Source organism: Lissotriton vulgaris, chromosome 11, assembly GCF_964263255.1.
Source record: "Lissotriton vulgaris chromosome 11, aLisVul1.2, whole genome shotgun sequence".
Taxonomy (NCBI): domain Eukaryota; kingdom Metazoa; phylum Chordata; class Amphibia; order Caudata; family Salamandridae; genus Lissotriton; species Lissotriton vulgaris.
Genome location: NC_141699.1, coordinates 178,225,009 through 178,252,148, shown reverse-complemented (window position 1 = coordinate 178,252,148; position 27,140 = coordinate 178,225,009). Strand labels below are relative to the sequence as shown.

The 27,140-nt window shown below is 46.2% G+C and overlaps 1 protein-coding gene across 2 annotated transcripts in view; it reads right to left on the bottom strand.

The window, feature by feature from the left end:
- Window positions 1-27,140, bottom strand: part of PTPN11 (protein tyrosine phosphatase non-receptor type 11) — a 582,335-nt gene that overhangs the window by 371,302 nt on the left and 183,893 nt on the right. Inside the window, exon 4 of one of the 2 annotated variants that reach the window (XM_086943082.1) lies at window positions 3,043-3,235. In XM_086943082.1, the coding sequence (XP_086799208.1) occupies window positions 3,043-3,235 (193 nt within the window). Of the gene's footprint in view, window positions 1-3,027; window positions 3,236-27,140 lie in introns of both variants that reach the window. The other variant, XM_086943081.1, reaches the window with a different exon arrangement.

Genomic DNA, 27,140 nt, shown 5'->3' with positions numbered 1-27,140 from the left:
AGAGGTTCTGACTGCGGAGAAAGGCCGTGCTGTGACACCTGACGAATCTGAAGAGTTCTTCCCGGACCCAACAATTTCTGGAGCAACGAGATATAATTTGAGACCGAGAAAAGAGCCTGTAGTATTGTGAAAGTTGTCTGAGCAGTCCCTGGGTTAGTGAAACGGAGAGCCGATGTGGCAAAGGGGGGGGGGGGGATCAGCCCTGCATTAGAGTAGTGAAATCAACGGCTGCCCAGGGGTAAGAGCTCTGAAAACTACTTTAGTTTCAGGAAGAATTGTTCTGTGTGCATACCAAAAATGGAAAAGAAGAAGATTTTTTGTGCTGTAGGGTTTATTGTTGTCTTGGTGATTATGGCGACAATCACATGGTCTGTTGAGGAGACAACTCCTGCTTGTGAGTTGTTTGTTGTTACTACACCGATACCGGAGGAACATTTTTTCTATACACTCCTGTATCAAGAATTGAAGCACCGACAGTCTTACCTTAATAACACTTTTATTCAGATGTTAAACCATACCCACATTGCTACGAATGCCACGAATTGTTGGATATGTGGGATGATGCCTGCACATCAAAAGAAGGGAGGAACCCCATTTATATCTCTTCCCTTTTCGCATAATGGCTCCTGTTGAGCCTGGTATACTCTGCTCTTCGCAACTAGGAAGCCTCCTGTAGGCAGACTTCTTTTCCGGTTGACTACAGAGTGTCATTGAGACAAATATGGATATCCCCAAGCAAATGGAACTAAATGGGAGTGGGAGGAATACCGACCGGACAATATTTTGACGTCATATATCTTTACCAACACAAGAGACTCCATTGAAAGTGAACGTTTCGTCATCTCTGTCACCCAAGCTCAAGCAGACTTATGTGTACAGAGCATTGGACATATTCCTGTTGGAATTAGTGATTGTATTACTGTATTGAATATAGATGGATTGAATAATAGTACCTTTTTAGCTTCACATAACACATACTTTGTGTGTGTGTGTGGAAATCGCGGATATTACCGATTACCAGCTGGGTGGTCGGGTGTATGTTATGTGTCATTTTTGTTGCCTCCTGTATTTCTGGCACCTGCATTATATCATCGAGGTCTTAAACTGTTTAGCTATATCACAGTAAATCGTTATAAGAGAACACTGAGTATAGATGATGTAGATCAAACAGATTCTAGTCTACAACAATAAATAGACTTTAATTTAGGATTGTTCTTTATTGTAGGTGCTGCATTAAATAGTAGAAAGGTGCGACGACTAACTAGGGTTGGGGAAGCTGTTACAAATCAAGCAGCTGTAGCCCTTGGAAATCCTACTGAAGAATTGCAAATTGCTAGAATTGTTGCTTTGCAGAACAGAATGGTTCTAGATGTTATGTTAGCAGATAGAGGTAGTGCATATCACATTATAGGTAGCAGTTGCTGCGTGTTCATTCCAGATCATACACCATCTGTATATAAAGCGATTAATAAACTACATAAGATTGCTGCAGATATTCACACTGAAAATGGTACTTGGACTCTTGCAGGATGGTTTTGGACTTTAATTTCTGCTTGGGGCTGGAAAGTATTGACTATCCTATGTATAATAATTGCAATAATCTTCACATGTTGTGTATGTAATCAATGTAGTCCAATGATATGTTCTATGTGTATTACTGCTTGTATACCAACCAAAAGAAATACTGCAGAAGTTAAAATGCAAAGTAGTTTGACTAAAGAAATAGCTGACATGATGATCATTGACATACAAGATGAGCATTTAGCTTATCCTAGGAAGTCGATTGTCTTCAGCTAATGCTGAAAGGGTTGTCTGTTGTAAATCAACGGCAATTAGGTTAAGCAATAGCAGAAGACATGCTGTATTTGGCCATTATTGTATCAAATCAACCGACTCCATTTTGTATCTGTGGCAGCCATTTTGTATGCCATAGGCTGCCATGTGCTCGCCACGAGTTTTGTCCTACCTCTTTGTTAACTGCGTTTAAAATCTTTTGTGTTAGCGCATGCCCAGTAAAGCCCACATCTGTTAGTGATTAGTATCAGATGGGAATGTGCTTTTGAGGGTCTCAAGAACCGTTAACTCCGCCCATGTATTGATTGTGTCTTGAAATGTCCTTATATGGTCATAAATCATGCTCTATGTTTGTACCGCCTTCCTTTTTGAGCCCCCTCTTTGTGTATGAAAGAGGCCATGTGCTTTAGTTTGGGGTGCTACTTTATGCAATACTGAAGGGTGTTGTGTGGACTGTAGTACCACCTTTAAAGGTTAATAAACTATACTTTTGTATTTTCCAGTTTCTGTGCCAACTTCTTCCTATGGTCTGAGGACTTTGTGCAAAGAAGATTGAACCCCTTGCACTGGTCGGCCTTGCTGAGGTTTGCTTCTATCAAACTGACAAAGTGATACAGATATTCACACAGTTTAGTCACTATCCAATATATTTAGTGAGACACTATAAATGAGTCAAGTAAACAGTCACTCACACTCCTTCTAAATCCTCCATCCAGATATTTATATATCCATTCATTCTTCAATGCAGATTGCAATATATATAATACATATTTAAATAACAAACCAAACCACATTCACTGGATGATGTCATCAGTGATGTCATCAGTGATCTCATTTGAGATGTCATCAGTGATGTCACTGACCATGTCATGAATGATGTAATATGTGACATCTTCAGCAGTGGATTGCGGGCGTGCAAGGTATAGTTAGCAGACCTAACTACAACGGAGGAATTTCAATTGTTTTGTACAAGTGAAATGTCCAGCTAACTATAACACCCCTAAAAACCTATGTTTTTTTCAGTGAATACATATATATGTATATATATATATATATAAACACACATACAGCGAGAGAGAGAGAGAAGAATGGTTCACTGAGGTTTTAAGGTTTGCAGCACTTAAACAAGTGGGGCAGGATACGTTGTGGCAATTTTACCTAATGGAATTTCTGATCTAGAAACCATTTCACAAATATGGCCTGTAAAAGCGTTTATCATCAACAAAAATATACCTGAAAAAGCTCTACCTGGCAACGTATCATGACATGTGTCACTTTGGACTTTCCATCGTTGCTCTCGCCTTTATCATCCCCCGTGCGCACAGATAGGACAAAGTCACCAGGGTGACTTTGGCTTTCACGGACCAGAAAGCTTCCATGTTTTCCTTTTTCTGTTAACAACTTCTCAGCTTCCTTCCCAGAAAGGTGCCCATGGAACCACCTGTATCATGTAAAAGAAAGACGGATAATTTTATAATCTTGCAAAAAATACATCAACTGTTTACAGCAAAAACAAGGACCTTAAGAGGAAGGTGATCAAAAATAAACAAAAACAGACAGGAAATAGAAGAGAACAGGAATGGTACGCCTGTACTGTTCTTGGGAAGAGCTATTTTCTTGTAGTTTGACATACCTGCAACCTAAACACCTTCAAAAGTCCAACATCAATAATGATTTTGCAAAGGACAAATGTTGTATACTGAATAACATTAGCTGCATAAAATAACAAATAGGAAACTACCCTCTCATATATGCCATTTTAAAAGAAATTGGAAACACTAAGACGCATCTGCAAAGTTTAAGTGTTGCGTGAAAATAACATACACACAAGGCCACTGGATAATGCAGCTATCAAGGAAGAAATGATGTAAAAGAGTAGACTGCGCAAATTATGCAGCATATATTCTGGGTTTATTATGTAACTACTTTTACCACACTTTAAAAAAAATTAATTCCTAGGTTACTAAAAATGTTATCAGATCCCGTACAAGGAGCTACAGGGCAGACAGGAGCTTCTGTGGCCCGACTGTGGTGGTAGAAGTAGTTTCTAACAGCTGTGCCAGGATCCATCCTACTATAGCTCTGCAACCTTAGCCAAGTATAACCCTTGGCGTATTATTTGACACGTGTTAAAGAGGGCGAGCAGTAACAGACATCTCAGGGATGTAGTGTGGGAGGGGGCATGAGCTCAGAACATAATAATAAGCCAATAGACACAATAACTTCAATATCCAGCCCAGAGCTAGTCTTTAAAAAAAAAGTACTTTTTCATTTTCATAGCAGTACTAATTACCGTACAATTCAATGCAGAATACAGGGCAGTGGTCCTGACAGCGATTTACGTTGTGCCGCTACACCAACTGATCGCCCCTTGACCTATATCCCACCTGGGTGACCCTGATGAGCTTGCCCACACGGGGCGTGGCTTGGGCGCCGATGGGTGAGGGGGCGTGAGCTCGGATCTCCGTGCCCGATCCCGGAAAATATCCTGATAATCCTGCATGCCCGACGACGAGACCCAGCGCTCCAGATCTCTGAAAGGCAGGGGAGACGCTGGTGTATGACTGCGGGGCGACCGGAGCCTTCTGTACGGTTGAATGGGCAATCTAGTGCGGCGGAGCAAAATCGGACTGAACGGCAAAATGGCGGCGGAGCTCGGCCGGTGATGACCCTACGATACGGGGAGCACCCCGTGTGACTAGTGCAGTGAAGGCATACGGGCACGAGTGGACGGGAGAACTGCTCTGCTGGAAGTGCGACGTGGAGAAAGAAAATGGCGATTACGGCACTTCGTAGTCCTGGGCGGCCAGCAAACCGAAACCAAGTCCTCATAATGGTGGCAGGGCGGATGGACTACTTATGACACACAAGACAGCTGAGAGCAGCTTAGGGGTCGGAACGCTCGCAGGCAATAACAGAGCGCTGTGACGGCGAAGCTGTTCCCACAGAAGTCACCTGAGACCCGGGGTGCTGCCTTGCAGTGGTGCTACCAGAGGAACGGGGATCGTTAACCTGGCAGCAGAAGGAAGCGAAAGCCAGAGGACCCTGCGTGGTGCTGCAGCGCGGAATTGCATGAAGGACGCCGTGTACAGAAGGCAGAGAAGCCGCTGAGGAGCCCGACAACGCAGCCTGGGTGAATGCGGCGCGGTGTGCCAGAACCCTGCACTGCGGAGGTGGGGGCGGGAATCAGGCGTGCAGCGCTGTATGACCCGGGGCGAGAGCAAACGGTGGAGGGCGGCAGTCTCCAGGGGCGGCACAGAGTTGATGGCTTAGAAGGGCGACCAAGGCACAAGGCACATCCCCCCAATGGCATGACTTGGAAATCAGGACGGGGCATCCCATAGCCGGAGTGAACGGCGCCTGAGGGGTATCCTGCGGTGCCCAGAGGGGCTGCGTGCTGGGCGAGAGGGTTCTGAATCACCCTGTGAATTGTTCGCCCCTCAGCAGGTTACGAATGGGGTGCAATTCTCTAACTTTGTGAATGAATGGGGACCGGAGAGCCCGGAGGCGGAGATGTTGAGCTGGGAACCGCATGACTAGCGGAACATGCTTGCAGGGCACGGGGATCTGAGCCCACTGATAGCGCTGGATTGAGGAGGACTCGTACAGTAGAGCACTCCTTTGGAACTGGCCACTGAAATAACACACTGTTGCGGCTATAGACCCAGTGAGCACTCCAGAAGGAATCGGACACTGATTTATGTACTCAACTGGACCTCCGGGGACTGCCGTAGACGGGCACTGTGGGTCTAACGGAATACTGACCACTTGGCGGGGGCACAAGAAGAGGCCGGGCACTGGAGGAAACAAACAGGCTGTACTAGGCCGCGGAGCAGCCCTTTGACCGAGATGAAGCCTAAAGGCAAGAAAGATGGGGCCGCGGACACAGACGACATTCACAAGGCGGAGCAGGGTGCCGCGGAAACAATACCAGGGCCAGGGCTGCAGCAACAGCTTGACAGGAACCTAGAAGCCATAGCGGCGACAAAAGAATCCCTCCAACAAGACATTGCGCAAGTGGCGATTGGACTGGGGCTTTTGCGTGCCGACCACTCAAAACTGGCAGACAGAGCGAAGTCAAATGAGACTGCCCTCCAAGACGTGACGCCAGCGCACGCTGCCCTGGAGGTCAAGATGGTGGATGAATTAGACCGCATAGTGGCATTGGAGAAGAAGGCAGAAGACTCCGAAAGTAGAAATAGACGCAATAACATACGCGTCGTGGGTCTCCCGGAGAAAATGGAGGGGGGCGACGGGATTGGCTACCTAGAGTATTGGCTTCAGACAGTGGTTGCACCAGAGGGATTGTCCTCCTTCTTCACGCTTGAGAGGGCGCACAGGGTCCCAGCAAGGCAGCCGTTGCCGGGTCGTCCTCCCAGACCAGTAGTGGCCAGATTGCTCCATTATAAAGACAGAGACCTGTTGATCCAAAGAGCGGGCAAGGCCGGCCCCTTCACAGTAGGGAACAGCAAAGTAACAATATTCCCGGATTATACACAGGAGATTCAGGGACGCTGCGCTTCGTTCCTGGCCGTTAAGAAAGAGCTTAGGGAGGAAGGGATCCAGTACTCATTGATTTTCCCTGCAAAACAGAGTTATTGTGGATGACACAACGCAGTTCTTTTTTACACCTGAGGAAGCGTGGGAATGGCTAGAAACCTACAGAGCGGGCACGGACCACAGAGGGCAACGACAATCTGAACCGACAAAAGCACCTCAGATGCGCAAGTCACAAAGACTGAGGAGGAGGAACAGGAGTCTACGGAAACAATTGGTATCACAAGCAGCAGCAGACAGACAGACAGACAGGGAGAACTGGCAGCAACGTCAGCGATAACCGGCTTGCAGAAGAATGATTCAGCAGTAGGGACTGACTCGGACGAAGACAAGATACGTTCAGACACTGAGATATCGGAAACGGACAGCACTAAGGGTCCGGATGTCACGCCTGGAACTGCGGAAGGCATGCTGGATGAGTAACTTGCATGGGAGGACGCTGGCAGTTGGTAAACTGATATAGAAAGTTTAGACATTAAACTGCGCCGGGGACAATATGGGAGGGAACAGGTATTGCGAATTACATATGGGATCGTAGAGCAGCGGAGCGACCAGGAGGAAGATGTCCTGTGTGATCCAAGGGTGAATCAGTGAAGAGGAGGACCTGAAAGCAGAGGGGACAATGATCACAGTCACTAGCCAGTGACTGGAGTGGAACCAGGAGTGGAACCAGATGTCGTCGTCGCGATCAGGTGAAAAGTGGATGCTTGTCTCTGCAGCCACGTGAGGGACTGCGACCATTAGAGGATCTGAAATTGAAATGGGAGGTGAATATAGGCCGGCCAATACCAAATGCAGCATGGGGACACATTCTTAGGAGAGCATGGAAGGGAACAGGAATGCCCGATTCCAACAGGTGCAATTTTTCATACTACACCGAGCTTATTTGACCCCAGGGAAGATCCGGAAATATTTCCAGGTGCATGATGCGGCGTGCCCTAGATGTTTAGCACAGGGTGTGGAACTGGAGGATATGCTCTGGAACTGCCCGATCTTGGGGCGATACTGGGTGGAGGTAGGGGAACTCCTGAACGACATAACGGATAGACATTCAGACTACAATATGGATACATGCTTGTTGCATTGGTATCCACACATAACTAAAACCAAAATAACTAGCAAATTCATTGATTTGGGGTTACTATTGGCAAAACGGGAGATAACATGGCACTGGAAGTCAAAAGAAGGTCCATCAAGTAAGCGATGGAGGGCAGAACTGTGTAAATGGGCTAGCCGTGAGAGCGTCATAAGATTTCAACAGGCCAAGCAAACAGATAATGAAAAGGTTCTGGAATTGGCGAGAGCTTGATAGGTACTAGTACAGATTCTGCTAGATTCACAAAGAGAGGGTGAGTGTTAATATATGAGGAAACGTACATATGATTATTGCTATGCGAACTGTGTAGCAAATGATGTCCTTATAGCTGGAACTATGCTGTGCTATATATTTTTGGAATGTGCCCACACTGAGTGAAGCGGGAGGGAAGGGAACCAAGGGATTAGTTGGGAGGAACTATGGAGACATATTTGATAGATATGGGTGATGTGATTTAAATTTTGGTCTGTATGGTGATAAAATATTAATAAAATATGTTTTCAAAAAATGAGCTTGCCCACACAAACATCATGGAAGAAGCATGAATCGGGCTCAGGTGCAGATTCTGGTGCTCCACAAGTCAATCAATCAATCAAAGGGAGCTTTATTTGCTTTTAAACATTAAAATCATAAAAGCTTGCATATAAAAAATATTTAATCCCATTTTACATTTGAAATTCATCAAAACACATATAATAAATAAAAGTTCCTAAAAATTAATAGAGTTCATAATGACAAGCGATAATTTCTATTACATCCCATCTCACACAGATTCCTTCTAATATGTTTAACCTCTTACGATTTAGGTACTTAAACATTTCCTAGTCCTGCGTACAGTAAACCCACCACAGAACCAATACAGTAACAATTTCCCAATATCTGTAAATACAAAAAGGCAGGACGTCTTTGACCTCCCAGAGGTGGCATCCGATTGGCTGGACAGCCTTATACCCGTGCCGGAACGTGACTCCACTGACCAGTGAATCCAGCGGCGGTCTCTAGTGACAGGTCCTTCGCTGTTTCAAAAGACTTTGCTTCAACCGCCTTAGAACTCTAAACTATTGACACCCGGCCCAAGCTGCTATTGAACCTGGTACTGACAACCCTGAACCCTCCCACCTGGAGACCTGAACATTGGACATGTCCTGCAACAATATTCTGTGATGGTAGGCGGGAGGGGAGCCGAGGCAGTTCTGAAGCCTCCTCCCGTGTGTGTTTTTTCTTTTTAGTAGAATAGTTGGGCGACAGGCACTCTGCTTTTAATTAACATGAGCAGTTGTAAGCCCGGAGTGCAGGGGAGCAGGGCCGTTATTCCTTTCGTATGTTGTTTGTTTGTATTATCTCGGCGGTACAAAACATATACGTGAACCCTATAGGGGGAACTTGCCTAGCTTAAAATGGGAGTGCAGAGCAACAGGGAATTTAAAATCTTAAGTTGGAATGTTAACGGGTTGGGGGATAGAATCAGGAGGAGTGTTGTGTTGCCGTATATTAAGAGACAATCGCCAGACATTGTTTTACTCCAGGAAACTCACCTCGTTGGCAACTCATGTAAGGCAATACACAGATGGGGTTACTCGAACAATAATATCAAGTCTTAAAACTGATAAAATTGCTTACATTTCGTAAAGGGATATGCCTGCTGTACTCCAGAACTACCTGCACTTCTTCCTAACTTATATTGAAAATTGGGTCATGTGAACCTGGTTCCACCAATAATTTCATGAGACTAGCTCATATGTTTGAATACAGCAAACAACAGCTGATTGGTGATATGATGACTAATTAATTTTTTTAAGTGCCAGGAGTAGCGTTGCAACCTGCTTGCCAAGACTTCAATAATATTTGCTAGGTTTGACCTGTGTTTGAGCTAGATATATTTTGTTCCAAATTCATTAGCAAATTCTTTTCAGACTCCAGTACATCTTATGTTATCTGTGTTTTTATGGCACACTAATCACCAGAAAGCGTACCCAACGGTTCGGCAGCAAGTGTTTGATACTAGCCCTTGCGGCTTACTTGAAAAGCCAAGTCTTCAGCTTCTTGCTAAAGTCAAGAAGCGAGGAGGAGAGCTCTGATGAGTTGTGGGAGGGGGTTCCAGGCTTTAGAGGCCAGGTACGAAAAGGTGTGGCCCCCCTGTTCTGCTTTTGTGTATGCGTGTAGTGAGTGCTAGTGAGAGACCTCCAGAGCGTTGGTCTCTGGAAGGTGGTGGAACTCAATGCAGCTGTTCAGGTAGGCAGGGCCAGTGTTGTGGAGAGGTTTGCAAGTGTGGGTTAGCAATGGCAAGTGCAGCACATTCACAGTCTCACCTGATTAAACTATGGCCAGGTCGATCAAGGAAGTCCAACATAAAACACAAAATAGTCCTTAATTTCATATAAACTCTGTTTCAGCCAGAGGAGAGCCGTTCTAGGCTCGTTGGTATTGCACATGAAGCACTGCCAAAATTCTGCATGGCTTTGCATTATAAGTTACAAAGGTTACCCATGTTGCCATCCATATTAGAAGAACAACGCTCCCCTAGGAACACATCATAAGGCATCAATCCCTGTGTTTCCTAATAAAGTAGTAACTCATGTCATGTTAAAGAGACCACTTGGCTGGCTACATCCAGCAGGGCACAAGAAGCGCAGTGTGGGCATGGACAGAAAAATGCATTAATAAAAAGATAGTTATCCAATAAATTCAGCATTGTAGGAGAGAGCTGTGGGAAAGGCAGAGAAGGCACTGCGGTTCCTTGCAAAAAAATACTGCAGAGAAAACAAATCCCTCAAAAGTCATTTTCTCTTGCAGATGGTGCATTGCTGATGAGCCAATTGTTTTTCTTGGCTATGTCAGTCTTCAGTTTAGCATCTGATTACACGTTTCATTACTACAAATTCAAAACTGACAGTCCCAATGCAAATAAGAAAGCTGTGATATTATCTCCTGGCTGTTGTGGGGTATCTGGCCCGATCCCAATCAGAAGTAAGGGCACACAAAGGCCAGCTGCCTGAGAATGAAGCATCAACGATATGTGTGCTAATACTTTAACTTTTATCACAATATAGCATACATTAGTGTTAGTTACCAACAGACAGAATACATAACCGGTAAATGGGTAATATGGTTCAAGATTGCCATCATGGGGTTCTGCTGACATTTTAAACCATACCCACCAGAACTCGGAGATGGCAATATGGGACCATATTACACAGTTAACTGGAACCATATTATGCATGGTACCCGTTATGGATTTTTTATATTCAATCTTTATGTTAGAGAAGTTCGCTTGAAAAAGCAGGTTTCTTCAACGAATTAGCTTGTTTGAGTTTTGGTTTACCGTTGGTGAATAAATTGCAACGGTGAGGGTCATGGATTCAGGCATTTATCATATAAATATAGACTTACAGCATTTATGACATCGATGGAAAGTCGGTATTGAGGTGATCTGATTTATATGGAAATCCTATACCACTTTCAGAGGGAACTACTCTATTTTTGTGAAAAGCAGTGTAACATTCCTGGGAACATAAAACGTAGACATCATTTATTCCATTAGGTATATAACTGCTTTAATGAGGCTTTGTACATGCATTCAAAGAGAGTAATCACCTCCAAGGGGGTTATCATCTGATTTTGGACTACCTCAAGTTAATTATTACAGATTGTTTTCATGCCAATTCTCAAGTCTGTGTCTTCTTCCGCTTCCATCCATTTATAGCTCTATTTTCCATGCTACTGTACTGGTGCCTTTGCCCTTTTTGCAATTAACATGGTCACATCTATAAATCTACAGTTGGACCACTCTAATTTGGGATTAGACCTGAGACACAACAGGCATAGTTTAAGACTGTGTGGGCTGTGCTTTACAGTTAGCAGTACAATTTGTTCAGTTATGTGTTTTCAATACTTTTGGATTACCAGGCAAGCCTATATCATGATGATAAGAGTGGTTTCTTCAGCCTTGCTCGAAATGCGGGACACTCGAGTACATGTCATGTATTTGCATGGGTGCTGGATATACTTGGTATACGTAGATGAATTGGACTAACTTAAATCCTGTATTTCTAGTCACAAAGGTTTGCATTTTAGGGTTGTGAGCCATTCTCGATCGGTTATTCTCCACCTAGATCGTTCTCCCACTTTCTTATGTGTTTTCCTTTGTGATTAGTGCTTTGTATAGTCATGCTCTTATACAGTGTTGGCTCCCCCATCTCAGTACTATTTGTAGTGCATTATCCATCTCCGGCGTGTCGCAGGTTTACCTCCTGTTTGGACTGATGCTTTATATGTGACTGAGTGTGTTAAGACATGCCCAGCTGATATGTTGTGTTCCACCCTCAGTTCACTAAGCGGAACAGTGAAATATGAAATATTGGTAGTATCATTAAGATATTACTCAGCACTCCAAATCAAGTCACCAGCGCAATAGCCATGGCCAACGCATTTTGTTTCCCTTGGGACTTCTTCAGGGCTCCTTCCAATCACATTTGATGATGTCAAAACAATGTTTGGTTATGGCTACAGTCAAAACTATTTTATGAGAAGATAAACAATCTAATACAAACTGCATATAGGATTATTTTTATATTGAAACATGAACAATTGATTCATATTATGGGTGGTGTAATATTGCATTGGTTGACTTGATTTGAGTTGTTGAGTAATATCTTAATAATTTCATGAGCAAGTTGATTGCCTAATAGAGTGTCGATGGCAGCTGGTCCCTCATTTTATTTATTTATTTATTTATTTATTTATTTATTTATTTATTTATTTATTTAAAGAGTTTTACATAGCGCTGGATAGACCCGAAGGTATCAGAGACCTTAACATAAGGTTCCACAAAACTACACATCACATTAGAATCGGGTAACATCAGTTGCTAGAAAAACATTTCTGCGAAGAAGGGTAAGGGGGCAGGGAAGGTAGGGTAGGGGAAGATAGGACAGGGAGACAAAGGAATATCTGCCTGAAGACCGGCTGGGTAGGTGACGGCAGAACGGGAAGTCCAAAGCTCATACTCATGCACCCACTTTTCTCTGTGGCACTAATTAAACACACTTAAGTGATAAGAGCGGAATTGGCTGATAAAAGAGGAATTGGCTGCTCCAGCCATCCTTTGTAGGAAATACTGGTAGGACTTTTCCTGAAAGCGTTAATAGTTGCTATGTGTACCTTCATGGAAGAGAACTTCACATCTGCCCTTGCTGGATGCAGTCGCTAAGGCAACAGTGTCTTGGCATGTAGTGGGTTCACTTTAGTAGCAAAGGATGCTGTGGTCCATGGATGTTTTGCCTCATTTTGAACATGCATAGATCACTGCAGCCATTTTAAAAGCCTGCACTGGAGATATTATGTAATAGGACTACAAAGCTCTACAATAGCAGGATGAGGTGGAGAATCGTGCCTTTTAGAGACAGCCCAGTTTTCTTGCAGCTTAACATATGGCGTCTTAAATATCTGGAGCAGATCCTGAAACCACCATTGGTGAGGCCAAATGGGGGCAAGTAGAACCATCTTGGATTTAAAGAGTCTCTGTTTGCTAATGGCTTTGCAATTAGCGTTAACTGAGGAAATAAGGAATTTTGCTTCAACGATATGTCAGACATTGAGAAGTGAGATTGCACCTGGAACAGTCATTTAGACAAAGTGTACACTCTTTCAACATGTTCACCTTTTGCTGCCATATAGACTGCTGCTGAAATTAACTCACACATGTTTTCTTTACCTACATACACTATCCAACAAAATGAAATATAAATAGAATATCATTGTTGGTTCACCCCTTGTAACGGCAATCCCAAAGTAGCTAATCCGAAATGGATCAACTTCAAACTCATATACCAAGTTATGTGGTCTCCACCTACCTGTGCAGTATGGTGAAACTGTAAAAAACAAGCAGAGTTTACAGCATTAGCCTTTACCACGTATTTTTAACACGCATATTTTTACCACATGCATGCGTATACGACGCATGCCTATACCACACATTTAAGGTAAGTGGTCTCCCCCCACAAATACATTGTTTTTATATATACAATCAATGCGTGGTAATTGCATGCATTGTAAACTATATGCGTGGTAAAAACATGCGTGGTAAAAAATATGTGGTAACGGTATGCAATGTATTTCCCAGCATTGTACCATCGTACAACCGTTCTAGAAGTAGGTCCATATAAAAAAGAACACAAGTTTCTTAACTAGGCCTACCAAATTGGGGGAGAGGGGGTTGCACTAAACTGGCTAGGCCAGAAAACAGTTTTCCAAAGATGATTTGGGGATCAGATTACCACTTTGGTTTTATCAGCATTACGTCAGACCCAGGAAGCTCCAGGATGACCATGACCCTCCTCGCTGGGTTGGCCAACCATGCCAGTAGCCCCCCAGATTTATCTTGTTCCGCCTGTACCCGTGTTACATATCGTTTATAGTCAAAGCAGCGCAGCCTTTCAACTTGCACTGCTACTGCCTCTCTCGCATCCACTAATACCTGGTGACGATGAGGGTGGTTAGGCCTCTCCTTCTTGGCCTCCCTTTGCTTAAGATCTGCCCTTTCTAGGTCCTGCAGCAACACTTGTCGCACTCCCATCATATTCGTTATGCATTGCCCTCTTATAACACTTTTAAAAGTGTCCCATTCCACCGCGCAAGGAAGAGGCGGTGCCAGTGTTTTCCTGAAAATAATTCTTGATCTCAGTTCCCACCATCTTGCGGAATACCTGATCTTCCAATGACTCTGGGGCCAAGCGCCAAGTTGGGATACTAGAGCTTCCTGGTAAAAATAGAGGACTGTGTTCTCACAGCGTTCTAGTAAGGTACTCACGGTGTTGAACCTCTGCATGTACGTCAGGGAACAGAGCAACAGCATCCAGACGGACATGAAGGGCATGCAGGGCAGAAAAGAAAGAATAGTCCTGATCAGTCTGGTGGTTGCCCGCCATGTATCCACTGACCCCCAGCTATGCTACCAGTCTCGCCGGAGCTTTGATAATTTGTGGGCTGGAGCATCCGGGAGAGGCGGATGAGATCTATCCAAAGAGATATCTGTTACAGAATTAAAATCTCCACCCACGAGGACAGACCCGGTCAAAAATGGAGCAAATTTCTGTGACAAGCGTGTAAAAAAGACTGCTTGTCCAGTGTTGGGAGCATAGACACCGGCCAGCACCACGTCCCTACCATTCAGGCTGCCCGCCACTAGAATGTTGCACCCATCAGGGTCTTTTAGATGGCGTGTGGGTTGGAATGGAACTCCCGCCCAGACCCAGATCAGCACCCCACTCGGAAAGGCAGTAGAGGTTGTACAAAAAACATGCAACACCACATCTTCGCCGTGTGCAATATGAGTTTCCTGAAAGAAAGCCAGTTGGATGCCCCTACGCACTAGGTATGCATGTATCTTATGTCTACATAGCACAGTGTGCATACCCCTGACATTCCAAGTCAGACATTTCAGCTCAGACATTGAACCCATGACCTCGCTCCTCTCTGCCTAGCAACAGTACATTCAGACAAGTTACGCCAACACCCCTCAAAGACCCCATCACAATAAAAAAAAGAACAGCCCCAACACCCCCTCCCATGACTGGTACCAAAAAACTAGGCCCCATCCAAACTGTCCAAGAACTAACTGCCCTCTGGTAGTTACCGTAGAACAAGGGGGAAGGTGGCCGCTAACCGGTGACAACCGTCTGCAAATATAGGGGGAAGTCTATTGCGCTCAAGCCCCATGTAGTATAGCAACCCCCTATCCCCGCGGCCCTGATCCTCTCTAAAAACCATGTAAACATACCCCCACAGTGGCCATCAGACAATCAAACAATCACAGTACATTTTATGCAGACCAGAAATTTCCATAATCGGTACCTGCTCATGGGCACCTGTAAAGGAACACTAGAGAAGTAATCAGAGACAGTCACAAAGAGAACCCCCATCAAACAATCTTGTCAGTCGTGCTTGGCGTGACATGCGGCAACTGCAGCTACTCGCTTGGGACGTATCAGTGTTGTGCCCTAAGGAGTCTGGTCTGAGTCTGTTCCAAATGGCGACGGCTTATTCCGATCTCGGAGTAGTTCAGACACCGCCCCCAGTGCCTCAGATCTCTCCGTTGCTGTCTGGGATCAGATGGATCTCTTCAGGGTCTTAGAGCGCCGCCGTTGTCCGCGGTGACGCTGGGCCAGCCGCAGCGGAGAATCCTGTGCCGCAGGCCTCCCAGTCGGGCGGCGACCCGTCTTGTAAGTCTTGAGCCAGTCCCATGCCTTAGACAGGTCATCGTAGAAGTGAGTAGTACCATCGAGGATTATTCGAAGCTGAGCCGGAAACATCAAGGAATACTGAAGACCCTAGTCTCTAAGGGCCCCCTTGACGGCCAGAAAAGAAGCACGGTGTTGTTGGACTTCTAGCGTGTAGTCTGGAAAAATGGAGACCTTGCTATTATCCACCTGGTAGGGACCAGAGTTTCGTGCTGCCTGCAGGAGGAGGTCCCTGTCCTTATAGTGAAGGAGCTTGGCCACCACCTGTCGTGGCGACCTGCCCGGTTGTGGTAAGCGAGCAGGAACCCGATGCGCTCTCTCCAGAGTGAAAAACTGGGTCAGTCCCTCTGGTGCCACCTTGTTGCGGAGCCAGTCCTCCAGATACTGGATCATATTGGCCCCCTCCATACATTCCGCCAGGCCAAAAATGTAGAGACTGACTATAACCACCCTGGCTTTAAAAAAAAAATTTGCAAGATCTTTCCCACAGGCCAGGACTGATCTGGTACTGACTGCCAAAACCGTCTCTGAACCTGTGCAGTCCTTACATGCACAGGGAATCAAAGTAGCACAATCAGCTATTGCAGGAATATTCACAGAACATGTCAGCCTTGCAGCAAAACAGGCTTGGTCAAGCTAAGTAAAAGAAGAAACAGCCAAGATGACAAATCAACTAAAGTCAGAAGGTGAGTTTTACAAAAATTAGGTGCAACTTTCTACCTCTGCAGTGTACCTGTGTAATGTTTGAATGCCTTAAGTGACACCAAATTGGCAGTTTATCATAAGCAGAAAAGTGATGCAATAGTAGAGCCCTAATCTTGCTTTTTGTGTTTATTCAGGACATTTATTAGTCTCTATAATTAAAATGTAAAAACTAGAATACAGTTAGTAATAAAAAATGACTGATGAAACTAGCATCCAACGGCTCTAAAACTAACACCCCACCCCCCGCCTCTTCCCACCCCCACCAGCAACGTGAAAAATGAAAGATAATAAAATGTGTTTATTATTGTTTTATTCCCAGGCAGAGTCTTTGGGCCGGGACCTTTGGGGTAAAAGTGACGAGGGGGAATGTTAGGCACTGTTGTCAGTGTGCATGTGGGTATGCTTGAGAGCAGTTTCAGGATTGGTCACAGGGAGGTCTAGCAGCCTGTGCCTGCAGTGGAGAGGAGCAGAAGACAGCAATGAAGCGGGCGGCAGGAACGTTTTTTTTTCTACCCTGCACCTCCTGTCCCCCTCCCCGACTCACCCGCAACTGTTCCCTGACACCCTCGCGGTGAAGGCAGGGGTCCTGGCTGGCCAGGTGGAGTCGATCCCTCTATGGAGCTTTTTTCGAAAGTTGCTCCAAAATTCTCCAAACTTCTTGAACTTGTTCCTGAAGTGTCTTAAACTCACTCCAAGGGTCTGGAAGCTCCAAGATGGTCCTTGAAAGTTGAGGACTTCAGTTCCCACAATCCACTGGTTCAAAACCCTTACAAATCCACTGGTGGTTCTCCAAGGCGCAGATTTAGTTGGTGATGTTCCAGGAGAGCTCTTTTAACCTGTAGCTTTCAGGGAGTCCAAGCTTTAGTTCTTTTTCAGCAAGATAATCCACAGGACTGTTGTTTCAGATGGTGCAGTTTTCAGAGGTCAGACCTTAGAAATCTTTGCACAGCAATCTTTTCAGCTTGGCAATGTCTTGCTTCAGTAAGTTTCAAGCAGCAGACCTGGTGGGCTCTTCCCCTCTCAGATACTTATTCCAAGTTCTCTGGATCAGGCAGGAAGTCACTCCTGACCAATGGGAGCAGGGTAACTCCTCCAAAATATGACAACATCCTGTAGAGTGTGGCATTATTTTGTCCCAGAGTGCATCGAATCTTCCACATCCATAATGGCTGATTTTCCAGTAAGGAGGTAGGAGCTGGCTAAACACAACCATAGGATGGCTAATTTATTTTGACTCTCGCCCCTGCATCTGCTCATACCTTCCTTAATCCTGCCATCTGCCTAAGATGGGAAGTTCAGAGTTGTACATGACACTGTTCTCTGCTCTGCTCTTTGAAGAACATTGTTTACGATACGCCGCCCCCCCCCCCCCCCCCCCCCCCCCCAGGGGCTCTTTATTACCTCCACAAGACAGCCTGGCTAATCCACTTAACTCTGACCAATCAGGGCAGACCACTGGAAGGCTGAATTTGGACTTACAAACAAGAAAGTCTTATAACTTCTTGTATGTATACTTTAGGAGAAATTCAACAATATGATATTGTTGGATTTATTAATACCATTCTGGGAAGTCTTTGAATTGCATTTCTAGCCCTCTCCTATCAAGAGTTATTAATCAATAACTTCCTACCATGTTAACCTATGTAATAGGGGATTTGCAATGGGAAAAATGACTTTGCCCGTTTTTCCAGCACCAGGACTTACAAAAACATATTTTATAAGCACTTGTCTTATATCTACAGGAACCCTACCCAAGGTGCAACAAGGGGGGACTTTAGGGGTTCTGAATCTGTAGAAATATTGTAGATCCTCCCTCCACAGTGCTCCTAGCATCAAAGTCGAATTTGAGCAGCACTTTACCAAAATGTGGGGAGTGAAATGTGAAATTTCACTTTACACAGGCATATATAAACTCATTTTATAAGGGTGCACCTTATAAATACCTGAACCCTCACCACTGGGACACCTAGGGGAGACCATTGGGGTTCCCAATATTCCAAAACATTGTAGGCTATCCATTTATAAGTGCTCCAAACCCCAAAGTCGAGTTTGGACATAATTTACTATTTAAAAGCAGTCCTGGCACCCAATGCTGCTTTTAAACTGGCCCCAGGCTTCGCCAGTACACACATGCAAGTGCAAAAAGAGCTGCTGGCCTCTAAACTGCCATACCCTAGGGTACTAGGGACTTCTAGGTAGTTTCAATCCCCCTGTCCTATTATATAGTAGGAGCCTATAGGGCAGGTCATTCCAATCACAGGGGTACCCCACCATACCATTGTGTACCCTAGTGTATGTAGGTGTTTTAACTGTATTCTAATGTGTCTCGTACAGCATAGCACTGGCCCCGGGCCTGGTTAGGCAGAGCCCAGGGTCAGTCAGAGTCAGTCACCACCAGAACCATTTAGCAATAAATTTGGGGGGTGCCCAGGGCACAGGATGACTTTGCAACATTCACGCAAAGCTAGCGCCTGATATTTTTAAAACTATACATGTATATCTCAGCTTGCTCCATGCCTTGTGAGAGAAGCAAATCCCATAAGGAGTTATTCTCTTGCATTGTGAAGGGTTTTCCTTGTTCCAGAAGAAATTAACTAAGAGTACCAGAATGAAAAATATAAAATAATGCCCAGTTCATGGAACCAGTACATTACAGTTAAGTCGAGTAGATAATGGAGGTCACTAAACCTACAGGTATGGAAACTTTAAAAACATTTTGAGGCCTGATCTAAAGTGGGAGATGGAGGCAACAAAAAAATAGGAAAATATAAAGTGTTGAGACACCTCCTTCTCAGCTCCAAGGTCCCCTACATACGAGTAAAAATGAAAATGACTAAACAGGAAAATGGTTGAACACAATCTTAAACAGGAAAGCTCTACTAGCATAAACTACATTCGGAAATTCATCTGAGCTATTGCAGCTGGGAGAACGCCGGAGCCGGCTGGAGGTCCTGAGCAATGCAGAATGGGAATCATAAAATAAATAAATCCAACATTTGTAAAGCACGGCAAATCACCCGTGAGGATCTCAAGGCACTGAATTGTAGGCACGGGGAGATTTAGTGATTTGCCCTAAATTACAAGATGTTGAGGCCGAAGCTGAGACACGAACAAGGTTCCCACCGGCTCCTAAGTCGGGAGCTTAGGCCATTATGCCACATCCTCTACCCTCTCTTCCTGCACACCAAGTGTGCCACCTTTCTACCTGCTGATGAAGAACCAGATGACCACACGACTGTCTTTGCGGAACCAGTGCTGCTCTTTGAAGAGTTCTGTCTGCAAATAGAAGAAGCAAAACCCAACATAGATGAGACCTGTTGAAAATGAGTGGAACCTGTAGAAAGGGTGATGGAGTAGTGGTGTTTCAGGGTAGGTTTACATGGAAAGGTTGATGATATGCCAGAACTACCAGCTTCATAAATTGTAAAGACCCCCCCGAGATGCTCCTAGTAAAGGGCATTTTTAGGCTCAGGATAGAAAGAGAGCACCCACTAACCGTGGTTGGGATGCCAAGTAGCAGTTAAGAGTACACATGGGCCTTTTCTTTCAATAAACACATGTAGAATTGCACACCTGTTACAATTCTGCGTGTAGAATTTTGTATGTGAGTACTCAAGGGATACTGTGATCTTAATGCATTGCCTTGATCACAACTGCAATTCTTTGGAAATTTCAGGAGCAAATTTTTGGCTTTTTACCTTTGTAACTCACACTTGTCACAACATCCAACAAAGGTAGATATATGTCATTTCTCACAACCATGAATCCATACAAGGTAACACAGACTTCCCACCGCTGACAAATCTTTTTTCAAGGATGATAGATATATATATATATATATATATAGTCACCACAAACAATAATAAACACCTTGGATGAGGAACTGTCCTTTTTATATTACAACTGACGTCAAACCCGGCGCCCCAGAAAACCGAGGCACAACGACGAAGGACTTGTAAAACAACTACAGGAGGCGACAAAGGCAGAAGGCCAACAGAGAACAACATAAGACCAAAGAAACAAAGAGGGGGACGTTGGCAGAACGAATATAGAGAACTGTCACAGATGCAACAGACAAAACCATCATGAATCTGGCCAATATCGAGCTAATTAGTGAGGAAAAACGCCTCTTGAGTTTGGGACTTTCGTTTTGCCCAAATGTTAATTTCAATTATGTGAACACCAGACTGGAGATTTACAAAACTGTGAAAAAACTGAAGAAATTTCACAAACTTTCCAAAAAAAAAAAAAAAAATGCACATAACACCATCCGATGTTAGCCCAATATCGGGTGAGAAACAGGTAATTTGACGCAATCTGATTTGCTTTTGATGGATACCTCGCAAGAACTGTGGATGCAACCGCAAGATACAATAGATGGTATGAATGGCCCGATGGATGACAACACAGCCATTCTATTAACATCCTCAGGCATACCAAAAAAACATGAGACAAGCTTTAGACCGAAGTCAACGGTCAATCCAGTAACCATAAAGGACTCTATTGACGTCTTTCACGAAGCATTGGTAGAACAGATCAAGTAGTTACATTTCAAAGTACAAGGCACAAACAACAAATATCGGTGGCAGGACCGTAAGTACCATGAACTTATTAAAAAGACAACAGTGGGGAGGAGGAGCTTAGCGCGCATCCAAGATGGTCGCGTGAGCTGAGAGCTCCCGAAACCCTCGCCGCCTCCTACATCTATCCTGTCACGGATCCTGATTCTAACAACGGGTTATTGTAGCTGTAACTCTCCTGACCTATATGGCCTTTTTTTGAAATTTGAATCGGACGCCGGACACCTGAAATACTCCGTCCTGAAGCCTGAAGGCCTACACCGTGAGATATCCAGGGACTCGAGCATCCAAAACACCCCGGGGTAGTTGAACAACAACGGCAGATGGAAGGAGATAGCTACCCGGGGTCTACTTTCGGTTTTGATTTTCCTGCCCACCACGGCTGAAAGACAACTGTCCCCTGATCTATCTGGCCCATGAGCTCACTTGCTTAATTGCTCTTCGCCGGCGCCCTGCATTTTGATTTTTCGCTGTTTCTCTCCGTGGGGAGCCATTTACACCAGGTCCCAAAAGCCCCTTAGGGGCAAGCAGCCCAACATGGCGGGCAAGCCTGACAGCGACAAACGTCTCGGGGTGACATTACTCAAACCACCATTATGGTCCGATTTGCGCGCCACAAGGGTTCTCCCAGCGGAACAGGCAAAACTTCGGAGGACCTTGGTAGTGGCCCTCCTGAAACGGAGGAGCTGACTCTTTGAGATGTGATGGGCGCCATTGCGAGCATGAAGTCATCCATGGGCCAACAATATGAAACTTTGGCCGCCAAGATTGACACAGTGGCTGTGGATGTCAGTTTTGATTAGGGCGGACTTGGCTAAGACCAACGAGAGAGTCAAGTCGCTCGATATCAAAGCTGCCAGTCTCACCACTGACGTTTCCGATCTCCAGACCGAGGTCCGGACCTTACCAACCTCGAGTGAACAGTTTGCCCGCCGGCTCGAGGATTTTGAAAGCCGCGCTAGGCGCAATAATGTTCGCATAGTCGGAGTTCCGGAGTCCTCAGCCGATCAATCGACGGATCTCCTTGTGGAAGACATCATTCTAAACTATCTTGCCCCTAAGGGCCTCAGTAACTTTTTTGCGGTGGAGCGTGCCCATAGAGTTCCGGGTGGAAGACGCAAACAGAGTGCTACACCAAGACCCATAATTGCGAGGATCTTCAACTTCAGGGACGCCATTTTACAGGCCTCGAGGACCAACGGCCCCACCAAATTTGAGAATGCATCCATCAGCTTCTACCCCGACTTTATTCAATCGGTGCAGAAACAGAGACTGGGATTTACCGGGGTGAAGCGTAGACAGAGATCTGGGCATGAAGTATGCCATGCTCTTCCCGGCCAGACTACGTATCGAACATAATGAACGTGTGCTATTTTTTGATATGCCAGAGGTGGTTAGTGACTGGTTGGACACTTTGTCGACGCAACGGGACAATGCAGAGCAATCCAGAGGCGCAGAGGGAGGCCAGGAGGACCAGGAGGAGTGAGGAGACCGGCGTGTGCAACTACCGTACCGCGTTGCGGTGGTTCGTTTTCTTTTTGGTCAATGACACTTTCACGAAGCAAACCCTGAGGCGGCGGGGGGATTGGGACTTTTCCTCCTCCTGGGGTGTTCTTTTTTCTTCTTGTAGATTAGTTTTTCTAGGGTAGGGCGACAGGCACACTGCAAATTGGGGTGGTTTTTTGTACTATCGCAGGGGTGCAGGGTGGGGGGATGTGTGTGTGGGGCATTTTGGGGGAGGGGGGGTTCTTTCTTTCTGTTTGAATCGTTTCAGAGGCTGCACATTGTTGCACATTGTGATCTGTGTTTCCTTCCTGGGGTTTGGGGGACCCCGCCACTACTTATGGGATTAGGGATAGGGAGTTGAGAGTTTTGAGTTGGAATGTCAACGGCTTGGGGGACAAGATAAAACGGGGGATAGTACTTCAATACTTGAAACGCCACTCCCCTGACATTGTATTAATGCAAGAAACGCACTTGGTGGGGAACACGTTTCATGCTATGAATCGGAGGGGCTACAGGTTGGTTGCACACTCGGGGTTCACCTCGGGATCCAGAGGGACCGGTGTTATGGTCCGAAATTCCCTCCCCTTGGAGATTGATGACACAGTCTTGGACGATAGGGGACGGTATGCGGCCAATATTGGTAGGTGGGCGGGGAAGGAGATCTCCATCCTCTCAGTATAGGTTACCCTGGGTTTACAGACCACCACGTTTGCCGACCTGGGGAAACTGGTGTTGGAGCTTCCCGAGGGGATCTTGGTGGTTGGAGGTGACTTCAACTCAGTTGTTAGTGGCTCGGAAGATCGTCACCCTCCCAGAGCTCTCACGCAGTCCCAGTCCTGCCTTGGTGGGTTCTTGGATACATTTGGTATGGTTGATTGTTGGCGGATGCTTCACCCCGGGCAGGCTCAATACACCTTCCACTCTGGGGCACATGGGAGTTTGGCTAGGCTTGATTACATCCTCATGCCTGCAGCCCAGGCTGTATCGGTGAGAGAGGTCCGACATTTGCCCAGAGGCATCTCGGATCTCCCCCCGCTATGGATACTCATTGATCTCCATCTGGGTACCGGGGGCCGGGTCGCCCCGATCAACCCCTGGCATCTCCGTCATCCGGAAACCAGGGCTGGGGTGGTTAAGGCTATCGACCATTACTTTGCCGAAAATGTGGGATCGGTGTCCTCGTCTGTGTCCCTGTGGGAAGCTTTTAAAACTGTTATTCGGGGTCAGACGCGGTCGCTGATTTTCGGTTCAAGGAAACGCCACAATAAGGAGGTTGAGCAGTTGGAATCTGACATCGCTGCTCTAGAGGCAGATCTTGAATCCGGGGTCACGCGGATAAGGTGCATGTTTTGAAACTGAAACAGTCTGACTATAAAGCCTTGGTGGCGAATGCTGCGAAAGCCATGAGTCGTGAGCAACAGGGCCGTTTGTATGATGTGGGCGACAAGGCGGGGAAATTGATTGCATGGTTGGACAAGAGAGAAAGACTGAATCGAGTGGTGCCGGTTGTTGAACATGTGGATGGTGTACGTGTGGTAGATCCCCTGGAGATCGTGGAAGAGTTTGCCTGTCGTTTCCGAGCGGTGTATGCGCCGGTCTCTGATAGGCCGGAGGAGGACTCGCATCTTTTGCTCAGGGTTATTGCATTGCCTAGCTTGTCCGACTCTGACAGAGAGCTTATGGAGGCGGAACTTTCCACCGATGAAGTAGCGCTCGCAATTCGCTCCATTCGCTCGGGGAAAGCTACAGGCTCGAACGGCATACCCATCGAGCTGTACAAGTTATGTCCGAACAAAATGGCGCCGTACCTTCGCTCGATGTTTTTGGAGTCCAGGGAGAGGGGTTCACTTCCCCGAGACCAGAGATTGGTGTCTATCGCCGTAATACATAAGGAGGGGAAGCCCCGTGAGTTGTGTACCTCCTATAGACCCATTTCACTTCTTAATGCCGAACCCAAGATCCTGGCAAAACTGTTAGCTAATCGATTGATTAAAGTGATTGGGAACCTGGTGCACCCAGATCAATCTGGCTTTATTCCAACCCGCAACACTGCGTTGAACCTACGTCGTCTGCATGGCGTTCTGGCGAGGGCGGAGACGTTGCGTGAACTGGCCATTTTGGTTTCTCTAGATGCCACCATGGCATTTGATACAGTGGAATGGCCGTACCTATGGGCGGCTCTCACGAAGTTTGGCTTCGGACCGGTATTCATTGGCTGGGTCCGGCTACTTTATGAGGAGCCCCTGGCTCAGGTGGTCGTTAATGGTAGAGTCTCGGCTTCTTTTGTCCTCGGGAGAGGTCCGCGACAAGGGTGCCCCCTGTCCCGCTGCTTTTTGCTTTGGCTTTGGAACCCCTGGCCGCATGGTTGCGGTGGGAACCATCACTTAAGGGTATCAGGTGGACCCCCGACTTTGAAGACCGCATCTCCTTGTATGCGGACGACATTCTCCTTTATCTCACTTCCCCTCGGAAATCTCTGGGTGTACTGTTCGATGTCCTTAGCTCCATTGGTAAGAACTCTGGTCTAGTGATCAACTGGAGTAAGTCCTGTGTCTACTCGCTCACGGACGATACACCTCTCGTGCCGCGCAATTGCCCGATACAAATCTCGCACTCCGGCTTCAAGTATTTGGGTATATATATCTCGCGTGACCCTGTCGTTAGGTATCAGTGTAACTTACTCCCCCCGCTTCTTCGTTTGAAAGCCGATGTGAAAGCTTGGTGTAGGCTGCCACTGTCCCTGGTGGGCAGGGCAGCTCTCTTCAAAATGATGTCCCTGCCTGAATTTTTGTATGCACTCCAAAACACTCTTGACCTTGTGCCCTCCAGCTATTTCCATGAGATCGAGAGCCTCCAAAGAAAGTTGTTGTGGACCGGACGTCCCCGGATTGCCCTGGCTAAGCTCACACTGCCTTGGTACGATGGCGGCATAGCGTTGCCTGATATCAGGCGTTACTACTGGGCCTACCAACTGTGCGCGGTCAATCATGCACTATATGGCCCAGTTTCTAACCCGGCCTTTGCCATGGATAAATGGTTACTTCCGGGCGGGAATTACTACAGGGCACTTTATTCCAGGCGGTCGGATAAGACGTTAACGGGACCCACCAAGGTGGCGGTGCGGATCTGGTATAGTGCTAATGCAGCTATGGGCTGGTCGGACACTGTCACTCGAGCGACTCCACTTTATGTCTCTGAGAAGTTAGGCAATTTGTGGACCACCAAGGGCTTTGAGAAATGGGACCTAATTGGTATCAGCAAGGTGAGTGATCTTTGGCAGAAAGATAGGATAAAGACTTTTGATGAGCTAAAAATTGAATATACACTTAGCGATCGGGAATACTTCCGGTACTTACAGATCCGGCACGCCATTGGCTCGGTCTTCCCGACCGGCACCCTCATTCCGGAATCCTCACTCCTGGAAGACAGGGTGCTCGACGGTCACGTCCCGGACAGTACGATCTCTCTTATATATAAGAAACTGATAAATGACCGGACAGACCTTCTTCTACAGCTGCGTGAGGCCTGGACCAGCGATGGACTGGAACTAGACGATGAGGATTGGCAGGCAGCGATATCCTCCCCGAAGGAGGTGGCAATCCCGGCCCGTCTGCGACTGGTGCAACTGAAAATCCTGCACCGCGTGTATGTGACAGGCCCTCGATTGTTACGTATGGGATACTCTGTGGATGGACTGTGTAAGCGTGGGTGTGGAATGATGGGTACCTTCCTCCATATTCTGTGGGAATGTCCCGAGGTAGTATCCTTTTGGAACCGTGTGCTTGACGTCATGGAAGAAGTAAAAGGTGTTTCGATCTTGCCTGAGGCCCGTAGGTGTCTTCTGAATGTGTGGGAGCCCAACGACTACAACGTGGCTCAGACACAATGGGCCACTTTAGGGAATATGGTCGCCAAACGTGACATTGCACAACTTTGGGGATCCTCGAGGGCACCTAGTCTGTCAGCCTGGTCAAGAAACATGGACTGGTGCGTGTTTCGAGAAAAAACGGTCTATGTTGCCCGGGGTAGACCTAAGTAGACCTAAGAAGTGGGGGAGGATATGGAATCAGTGGAACCAGTATCGCGGAGAGATCTGTACTCCCCCCTTTGTGAATCCACCGGAGGTGTTGCAATCCCCTTAGCCAGATGTTCCTCCTGGTCTTGATTTTTGTCAATGCACTGATTGCTTGCTCTCTTCCCCCCTCCCCCCCGTTTTTCCCTATAGCTTTTTAGCTTCAATTGCTGCCGCATAAGATCCTTTTAGATGCGGTTCTCCCCCTCCCAGAGGAACACTCGTGTGTAAGCTTTCTGTTTTGCCTCGACAGTTAATTACATTTTTCTTTTCTCTTTGGTTTGTTTGTTTCTCTAAAAAACATAAAAGAAAAAGACCTTATTTCTCCTGTGATTAAAAATACATTGCTACGACATGTTTGCTCAATCGCCGCCGGACCCCCGGGTTGCCAGCTGAAGCGCTGTGTAACTGACTTATCCTGTATACTTGTTGATAATGGTGACAGCCGACTCGGGGGGTTATATGCTTGTTACTGTATAACCATAACTGTCAATAAAGGTTTTTGGATAGAAAAAAAAAAGACAACAGTGCCATCGTGATACGTAATTCCGACAAAGGTGGCAACATCGTGATTTGGAGTAAAAAGAACTACA